The sequence below is a fragment of the Helianthus annuus genome, chromosome 11, assembly GCF_002127325.2.
Source record: "Helianthus annuus cultivar XRQ/B chromosome 11, HanXRQr2.0-SUNRISE, whole genome shotgun sequence".
In the NCBI taxonomy this organism is placed as follows: Eukaryota; Viridiplantae; Streptophyta; class Magnoliopsida; order Asterales; family Asteraceae; genus Helianthus; species Helianthus annuus.
The window spans coordinates 134,772,175-134,782,595 of NC_035443.2; the positions used below are offsets into that span (position 1 = coordinate 134,772,175).

A 10,421-nucleotide genomic window follows, 5' to 3' on the forward strand; every position below is an offset into this window, starting at 1 on the left:
CAGAGGCTTGCATGCGATGAGTGAAGAGTGGGGTGTAATATATAACAATAAGAAGTACGGTGAAAAAGAAACATGCATTTAGCGTGTATTGGATTTTTGACCTTTTATTTGTCCATATCTTAGTATATTAGTGATAATACGACACGAACCTACACAATGGTATCATATTTTGTGTCTAAAACAGGTCGACACGATAAGATCTTAACATATATCGTGTCTAAACAGGTTAAAACCCGTTAACCTGTTAAGACCCGTTAAGTACTTTTTAATAATTAAAATTTTAAAAATATTATATGTGGGTGTGAGCATGGGGTCATCACTCGTGAGACCTGAGATGAAATATACACAAACACGCGGTTCATGTTCCACAATCCAAACCCTAATTTTTAAATCTCTCTCACATACGCCACACTTCCCAATTCGGTTTACAGCTTACCTAATTCGGTCGTGTTCGTGTGTTAAACATGCTGTTTCCATGTCTTAACAGATCATGTTCGTGTCTTAAACAAGTCATATGATACGTTGGTAATTTTTTTCGTGTCTTAACAGGTCGTTTCGTGTAACCTGTTATTAACAGGTTCGTGTTCGTGTTTCGAAAATCTGACATGATAAGATTTCGTGTCGTGTTCGTGTCTTAACAGATCGGGTTGATCCGTTATGTTGGACCTAGATTTTACTGATAAACGCAAAAAATGTATTAAAACTAGATAAAATTTCTAAAATATTAAGATAGATAAACGTTATATTCTTTTAAAACTAGATAAAATTTCTAAAATATTAAGATAGATAAATACTATATTCTTTACCGTCATTCAGTTAGTTATCTATCTTTTTCATTATTATTGAATAAGGTAGAATGGAATGTTAGAAACAGGAGAAATGGATTTTATCACTTCAAACTAATTAATTTTGGCCGCGGTCACTCTCAACTTTCAATTTGGCTCCTACCATCCCCAACTTAACACTTCGTGAGTTATGTCACCTAGTCATTAACCAGGCACTAACCCAGTTAGTGTTTTTTGTTGGCGTGGCCAGGTTATCCAATGTGTCATGCTGACATGGCAATGTGATATGTGAGATAAAAGGTTTAAGCTTCATATAGAATCAACCACTAAACTATAGGGGCATGTTTTACAAAATCATCAAAAGTTGAATCAACCCTAAACCATTCTCAGCCGCCATCATCTCCATCCCTTTCTCTACATGAAATCCCCTTTTTTCTATTTTTCCCTCCACTTCTGCCGCCACCACCCTCACCTCCACTTACGTTGCTGCTGCCGCCCTCACCTCCCCTCATGTAGCGATGAGACGATGCGAATCTTCCCACTCTCCTTTTTCGGTTCAAACCGATGCCGTTCATTTATATGCAATGCCGATGAGATAGATTTTGATAAATATACAACTGCCATGAGAGGGGAGGACAAGCTTCGTCCTGGTCAACTCTACTTTCAGCTACCGGAAAGTTGGTTAAAACGGTGGTTGATGGCGTAGGATATGGCTTCGCTGGCGGCTAAAGACGGTAAGGCACTTATGGTTAATGGTGGTAAGGTGAGAGTGGGTGTCGGGTTAAAGGAGCCGATCCGTTGGTGTTTTGTGATTGATGTCAGAAACCATGGTCATGGAGGTGGACCGTAAGGATGTTGGTAAAGGGTGGATGTATGGCTTGATAGGTTTGCTGAATTTGTTTATTTATTTATTTTTATAGAAATCATAACTATTCTTATAAGGGATTTATTTCCACATCACCATGCCACATGGGATTATAATTGACATGTAGGACAATAAAACTAACCAAGTTAGTGGCTTGTTAACGACGAGGTGACATAACATACAAAGTGTTAAGTTGGGGTGGTGAGAACAAAAGTGAAAATTGGGAGTGGCAACAGCCAAAATTGATTAGTTGAGGGTGTTAAAATCTATTTCCCCTTAGAATTGTTAAGGGTTTTCTTGACAAGTATAGTTGGTCTAGTGTTTGCTGCTTCTTATTTGATATACAAATTTGAAGTGAAACATGTCGAAATGTAGTACATACATCAATCAATCCCAAGAATAGTAACAAAAGAGAGGGTTGACTTATAATACAAAGGATTTAAAAATAAAAAGGATAAGGAGCCACTAGAGAGTAACAAGTGTCTTAGATGGAATCAAGTGGGAAGGGTAATTTTATCTACGAGAGGAAAAATAATATACACATGCAAGTCACATGCTATCCCCCCCCCCCTCAAGCTTTAAACGTCCGTAACTTTTTATACATCATTTGTTTAAAAAAAATATACCATAAAATCGAGCGTCTTTTTATCTTTAGTATTTTGTGTTATAGGTTTTGATAATAACACGATGTATAGAAATCCTACTAAAACGTAATGACTAAGACTCAGTTAAAAGACACAATGACCAGAATCTTTAACACAATGCAAAAAAACCCAGTAAAAATGATTTTTTTGTATGACAATATGATACTTATATTAAAGATAAAAAAACGCTCGTGATTATGGTGAAAATTATTTAAAATGTCGTATGAAAAATTACGGACGTTTTAAATTGACAGGGGAAATTGGCATGTGTCTTGCATGTGGATAGAAAAAATCCATAAATGTAGGATTCCCTTTATGCCCTTCTATTATCTTCTTTTCCCTAAAACTAATCTCAACCCTCCAAATCTAAGATCGACGAACTAGAATCCTTCTTACCCTTCTTATCTATTTTATCATTTGTATTTGATCCTAATCCGATAACTAATAAGTAATATTAAAGCCATAATTACGTATTTCACACTTGTTTAGGACAAGAACAAAACAACTATTACAATACAAACCACCCCAACTACATGAATGTGATACAAGCTCAAATGGACTATATATAGGTTCGTTCCTGTTATTTACAAAAGTTGATCTCCTTGCAAACTATACGCAACATTCCTTAAGACTTTGAAACCTAATTTCAACTTTTTAGAATCCTCCTAAAATAAATAGTTCAAGCATGTTGTAGGACAAATTTACCATATGGTAAGCGACATATGAATGGTCCACTAACTCTGGCCATCGGTTTGTGACCAGGGGTGAGTCTGGGTTCGTTCAGTACGGCTAACGCCTAAGACCAAACCATAACCGAATACTTCAGTTATTAAAACATAATAACTGACCGGTTTAAGATAAGCAGAATTTGTATTCGATTATTAAAACACGAGGTGGTTTTTGTTAAGTATATTTGGTTAATCAAATTAGTAAACATATAGCCAAAATTTTTTATTATTCTTTCAAAAAAAAAAAAACTTCAACCCATAACTGGATCCAGGGTGCATCTCTAACCATACCCAAAAAAACCGCATATTAGAACAACATATTAATCGAAAAATGGCTACAAAAATATGACAAGCAGCGTCGGAAAAAAAAGTCGGATTCTGTTCAGTCTTTTTCTCACAAGCAAGATGCAAATAACTTGATTCAATGACAAATCATTAATCATCCTATTAATCACAAAATCGAAGGTGGATAACTTGAAATTACTTTAGTACTCGTCATCAACATCTTCACTATAAGCATTATCGTCTTTGTCATCATCATAGGCCTTGTCATTGTAATCGTCATTGTCCGAATCCCCATACAGGTTGTCACTGGAAGCCGCGTTTCCATCACTATCGCTATATAAGTTACTTTTCGAAGACTTGATAGACCGATCAGGAATATTAAGGATGCGTCGATACTTCTCGGGGCTATCCCACCATGTAGGAGTAGTGATTATTGCTTTTTCCAGCCAGTACGGGTCATACGGGACTTTGACTCTGAACTTTTGATAGAATTGAGCAAACTCGTACATTATGGTCCTAAGACGAGGACCTTTTTTTCCCAACAGAAAGTCAACGGTATCCCTTATGAATAGCTTGAGCTGGTCACGCGCGATGATGTACATGTACTGAAAATACACAATAAGACGAGACAAAAAGTTTTAGCGGGTCAACTCACAATGTTGGACCCAAACGTAAATATGACATGTTTTGACCCGAACCCATATTGACCCCATTACCCAACTGGCAAGACCCACCCATAGGGCTGCAAATGGACCAAACGTTCAGCAAACAGTTCGTGAACCGTTTGGCGGGAAGTTCGTTTGTGTTCGTTCGTTTATTAGACAAACGAACACGAACAAGAAATTTTGTTACTTTAGTTTAGTTAAATGAACGAACATGAACAGAGGCAGCCTTCGTTCGTTTATGTTCGTGAACATTCGGTAATGTGTTCCTTTATGTTCGATTGTGTTTGATAGTTCATTAGTGTTTTTAGTTTTTATATTTTATTTAAATACCTCAAAATTCCGACAAATAAAATATTTAATAACTGTCGGTGTATTACATATTATGTTCATGAATGATTCTTTGTGTTTGTTTGTTTCCATTTGTGTTCATAATCGTTCGTTTTCATTCGTTGCCTAAAATTCACAAACGAACATGAACAAGTTCATTTCCTTAACAAACGAACACGAACATAAAATCTCGTTCGGTAAGTGGTGTTCATGAACAGTTCGTGAACACATATATTTCTTAACAAACGAACACGAACAAGGTATTGTTTGTGTTCGTTCGGTTCGTTTGCAGCCCTACCACCCATAAAGACGATTGTTTGACCTGCTAGAAACAAAACAAAACAAAACAAAACAAAACATAACTCGAATCGACATGCCCTCTTTAAGAAATTCTGATTTTGTTGACCATACTTTGACTCCTACAAAATATATTTCTTGAACAATTTAAAAAAAAAAAAAAAATAGAAGCAGGTGGTAAAACGGATTACCAGAACAATAAGCGCAAGGATTGCCAATGTCACTTGCAGTATATCATCCCAGAGCCCAGCAAAGCCTTCATCATCGGTCCCACCAAACCCACCGCCACCACCGCCACCACCACCGCTAGGAGGATCTCCATCATAGTAATCTTTATTCTCCATTTGTTGCCTTAGTACATCCTCTAAAGACGGTTCCTTTTTAAAACTACTCATAGCTTTTTCAATAGATTTCCATGGGGAAGCCTGTTAAGAAAATTATAAAAAAAAAATATTTTAGCTCATGTCTGTATCAGTATATCACTCGATATGAACTTTATTAACATATCGCAACATAAAGATTGCACATTATTATGATGTAACCTTTATTTTAGTAGTAACAAATAAAAAGTAGCTTTTTAGATAGCTTTTTTTTTGTGTTAGATGTACTAGTATTATAAATATTTATGTTCTATGTTTCAATATCCACGCGTCATCAAATATATGTTCAAGGTTCTCTATCAATTGTAGTACATGATTACCTACAAATTACGGGCATGATTGACCTAAGCAGTTAATGCGGCCAATAAATTTTTTTATATAAATAGCAATTAAATATAGCTATAAAAAAGCTAGATTTTAGGTTTTTTTTTAAATATACACGTAAAATAGCGTACATACCCAAGGTTTATAAGTACGGAATCGTGCCTCGAGGCGTTTTCCCTTCGCCAAGGCGGAATTAAAAAAATAAAATACAAACCAATTTCATCATGAGATTCATCAGAAACATACATAAAAAGACATGAAATACACAAAAAAAAAAAAAAAAAAACACATAAAAATCCCCTGAGGCGTTAGCGCCTCAGCCCTATGAGGCTCACATACAATATACCCCCCCTGAGGCGCCACCTCAGAATCGGTTTTTGGGTGCCTCGCCTTGAGGCACACCTCGAGGCTCATATCTCAACCGTTTTTTAAAACCATGTATGTACCAGGGTATTTTGATATAATATATATAAAATTATTTTAAAACTTCTTTCTAGTGTATCGCTATTTATAAAATAGCGCCTGCTATTTATCGCTATTCACTATGTAGCATATATGTACCTCATCGTTATTTGTCGCTATTCGCCAGTAACAACTATGGTTATCGGTCAGGAACCAATATTTGAGATATTGGTTATCGGGGTGGGATATCGGTAATTTTAATATCATGCAGAATTTATATATATATATATAGCAATCTAACACTAACAATTCAGTATACTTCCCTACCATTAACAAATTAACCTTTCGCAACTTGCAAAACACTAACAATTGTAGCAAGTAGGAACTGAATAAGACTTAAAACACTAATAGCAGTAATACGAAGGACGGATGACAGAACTAAGAAGAAAGGTACTGATATCAGGAAAATCGGTGATATATCGGTCAATATCGCCGATAATATCGGTACCGATATTCTGACCGATATTTTACATGGGAACCGATAAGTGATATATAGGTGCTATATCACCGATATTAACTGCATAGTGATTTACATCTAAACTATAACTTTATAACTATTAGACATATTGGTAGTTTAAGTTTTATGTATTTTATCGTACGGCAATCTAGATAATCCATATTCAAAATTATCCCCCTTTTAATAAGAATAATAAAACAAATTCTATTTTCCAGACTAGTTCTATTTTCCTGTTTGCGCATATGGACGACATATACATTTGATATAACTGGTTTTAGTGATTTATAAATAGAGGGAACCAGACATAGCATCGGAGAAAAAATCTTTTAAAGATAAGCTTCTATATAGTTTCAGCTCTCCTTTTTTACATACGAAAAATATTGTACTCTTTGTTGCAGATCTTATACATACAACTCTACAAGTCATAGTTGTTAATGGCGAATAGCGACAAATAGCGATAAGGTACCTATATGCTACATAGCGAATAGCGATAAATAGCGGGTGGTTATTTTATAAATAGCGATACACTAGAAAAAAAAATTCAAAAATTTTATATGTATATTATATCAAAATACCCTGGTATATATGCTATTTTACATGTATATTTAACAAAAACCTAAAATCCACCTATTTTAAAGCTATATTTAATTGCTATTTATATTTAAAAAATAAATAAATAAATAAAGTTTCGCTATTCTCGCTATCCATCGCTACAACCCAAATAGCGACACTGGACCTATACGCTACGTAGCGCGCTATAGTGATCGCTACGATCGATATTGACAACTATGCTACAAGTACATGAAACAAAACAAAGAGTCGATATAATACCTCGTCGCTATTTTTCGATTCTCCTTTGCCACCAAACGAACACACTGGCATGCATTGTTGATAGCGAGATGCACTGGTTTTTTGTACCACGTTACATTTCATTAATTCTGTGCATCTCTTTGACGAACCAACGGATGGTTTTGAAGCATTATGAAGATTAAATATGTTCATTGGAGCAAAGCATTGAATACTTGATCTACGGAGTGTGTTATATTGATCTGGTACCCGTAAAGAAGGCCGGACTGCAGTGACTTGTAGGTAACTCATCTCATCAACTTGCTTATTTATTGTACGCAAAACATGAGCTTGATATAAAGAAGTGTAGCTGCAAACACTTTGTTCAAATGAACCTGCAAAGAAAATCATAATAAACCATTCAACTCCTTAGAAAAAAAATGATTTAACAAATATAAAGAGGTTTAGTAACACTTTTCGGACCCAGCGCAGCTTTCTCGCTTTGCTTCAAAAGCCCCACTTTCAGGCCCTCAGGCGCATTTTTCAGGCCAAGTTCCGATGAAATTCCGGCAAAATATCGTTCGAACGGCGAACAGGTCTGAAACAATTATACCAGCCCCTATGTAGTTAATATCCCGATATATCAGTGATATATCGGTTATTGGTCCCCGTGGTGAGATATCGGTGCAAAATATCGGTTAGAATATCAGTACCCATAATATCAAGGATATTGACCGATACTGGACTGATATTTGAATGATATATCACCGATTTTCCCGATATAAGTACCTTTCTTCTTAGTTCTACCATTCGTCTTTCTTCTTATTGCTGCTATTAGTGTTATAAGTCTTAATTGTTAAGTGTTAAATTCCTATATATATAAATTTAGCATGATATTAAAATTACCAATATCCGACCGCGATAACCGATATCTCAAATATCGGTCCTTGACCAATATCCGATATTTTACCGCATTAGACCAGCCCTAAAGAAGCCTGGAATCAACCTAAACTAGCCCTAAAGAAACCTAAAACATGTCTAAAAACCCTAAAGATTGTATTTTTGAACTATACTCCTCGCCTAAAAAAAGCCTTTGCTCAACACCTCGACGCTCTATCGAAAATATGCTTGTTTGATTTCGGCTTGGTTTTGTAAACAAGCCAAGCACGAGCAAAGGTACAGAAGAGCACTAACTTAATAAACAAAAGGAGTGTTTCCTTAAATTCATTTCCCCAAATCAAACCCCTAAAATTGATTCCAAACCCTAAACCTGCAAAAATAAACTTAAAACAAAATTAACCTAATTAAATTGATTGTTGACCTAACACTTCCCAAACAAACACAGTATATTTCAGTTTCAATTTCAATAAAACAAGAATCAAGCACACATGATGCAACTAACAGATACAACGAAATATAACATTGCGTAGTTACACATAACTATGGGTGGCAAAGTGGGTAAGTTGGGTGGGTTTGGGTCATAGGTTCGGATGAGTTTGGGTTAGGATGGGTTTGGGTCAGGATGGGTATATTAAAAGAAAAGTCAAGATAAGTTTGGGTTAGGATGGGTTTGGGTAAGGATGGGTTCGGGTCAGGATGAGTTCAGGTTAAGATGAGTTGAAAACAAAATAAACTAACAATAAAAATGAAAAAAATATAAATATAAATACAAAAAATAGAAAAAAATAAAAAAAAAAACTTTAAAAAATAAAAAATAAATATATTAATTAATTAATTAAAAATTATAAAAAATTGAAAATATATAAAATATAAAAATCAAAAAAGTTGAGAAAAATAAAAATATAAAAAAAAAAGTAATCAAAATAAAAAATTCCTAGCTACTTGCGAGAACTCGAGCTGGCTCGAAACAAGCCGAGACAAGCTCGTTTGCAACTTTGCAAGGTTTCTAGAACCAGTGTTTAGACCCAGGGACCTGTGTGGCTTTTGGTTATTGTAAATATGGTCATATTTGATGTAACAACATTGTTATAATACAATGCAACCGAAGCAAAGCTCACAATCCTTCAAATATCTTTATACAATGCAACTAAAGCAAAGCTCAGAATCGTTAATCTTTAAAACAATCAGAATCTGTAATGTAAACAAGTTAAGTCACTCAAGATCGACATTCGACACACTAAAAGCTTGAAAAATTACCGAGCTAAGCTCGGGCTTTAAAACACAGCACCAAACGAACCGAACTCAAGCTTAAAAAACTACTGAGCTAAGCTTGGGCTTAAAAAGAACACCATTGAAAAACACTCACGAGCTAAGCCGAGCGGAGCAAACTTACAAAGTCAAATCAGAATAGGCTATCATCACAACTTCAAACAGCATATTATCATAGATTATCCTACAATTATCTGACATCAACTGACCTAATTACCATAAAAACCAAATACCAAACACTCTAACATTTATAACCAAATCTTGATTAAAAAAAATTACAACTTTAATACCTTGTAGGATCAAAACCCTAACATTTCTTGTTATCTATAAAGATAAAACGGTCTCCATGACTTCTTTTTTTAGTGGATTGTGTGAATAACCAAGACTATATTGCCCTATGTAAATCTAATTAGAGGAGTAAACAGTAACAATAAACTTGACCAAAACTTTAAACAAACAAAAACATATTGTTTACAACAACACCCACATTAATATCAATCAATCACAGAATAAGTCAATCAAGGTTGAATAAGAACAATAGCAGAAGAAGAACCAGCGGGATTAGGGCTATGTCTCAAGTTGAAGTAAGGCTCTGCGATTGAAGGAATCGTTGATTAACCAGCGGCTGTGTAAGTGAAGAAGATCCTCCTTATCTTGCAATCAGGCGATTAACCTGTAATTTTGTATCACCCATCCTGATTTTATCTGTTTTATTTACTTTGGCCCATCTAATTTACGTCTAGCCCAAGACAACCCAAACTGTTTTATTAAATGCCCATCTTGACCCAAAATTTAGTTAGTGGGTTTGTTTTACCAGGCCTACACATAACTAAAGTAAATTTATAAGAAAATAGCAATGAAATTTGAGAAAAATACCGACGGAACAGCAAAATGGAATATTCCGGGGAAGGTTTGAACGCAGCGATACTTTAAATTTTGAGGCCGGCGGAAGAAGCCGGTGGGCAGAGTTATCAGAGCCAGTAACAAGATAAGAGTGATAAAAGGAAAATACGTGATTTTCCATCAACTATTGCTTACACTACATATTTAGTCCCTCAGGCGTAGGGCTACAAACTAAAAGTTTAGCGAATTGTTTATGAATCGTTTTGACGGAAAGTTTGTTTACGTTCATTCGTTTAATAAATGAATGGACATGAACAAGGAGTTTTGTTCGAGTAATTAAATGAACGAATACGAACAAAGGTCACGTTTGTTAATTGTTACAAAAGTTCTAACATAAATGACCG

The 10,421-nt window shown here is 35.1% G+C and overlaps 1 protein-coding gene across 1 annotated transcript; it reads right to left on the reverse strand.

The window, feature by feature from the left end:
- Positions 1 to 3,310: 3,310 nt before the first annotated feature.
- On the reverse strand, positions 3,311 to 10,178 carry LOC110886123. Its single transcript, XM_035980301.1, has 5 exons — positions 10,051 to 10,178; positions 7,489 to 7,603; positions 7,051 to 7,400; positions 4,788 to 5,021; positions 3,311 to 3,912 (listed from the first exon to the last, which is right to left on the reverse strand). Exons 3-5 carry the CDS (start codon positions 7,315 to 7,317, stop codon positions 3,508 to 3,510), a joined length of 906 nt encoding a protein of 301 aa, XP_035836194.1. The 5' UTR covers positions 7,318 to 7,400; positions 7,489 to 7,603; positions 10,051 to 10,178; the 3' UTR covers positions 3,311 to 3,507.
- Positions 10,179 to 10,421: the final 243 nt, after the last annotated feature.

Bases quoted from the DNA above. Each gene is read 5' to 3' on its own strand.
- LOC110886123 (XM_035980301.1), bottom strand. From the start codon at position 7,317: ATGAGTTACCTACAAGTCACTGCAGTCCGGCCTTCTTTACGGGTACCA. The intron at 5,022-7,050 runs GTATTATATCGA...TTTTCTTAACAG, and splicing joins AATCGAAAAATAGCGACGAG to GCTTCCCCATGGAAATCTAT. The intron at 3,913-4,787 runs GTAATCCGTTTT...GTGTATTTTCAG, and splicing joins TCCTTGCGCTTATTGTTCTG to TACATGTACATCATCGCGCG.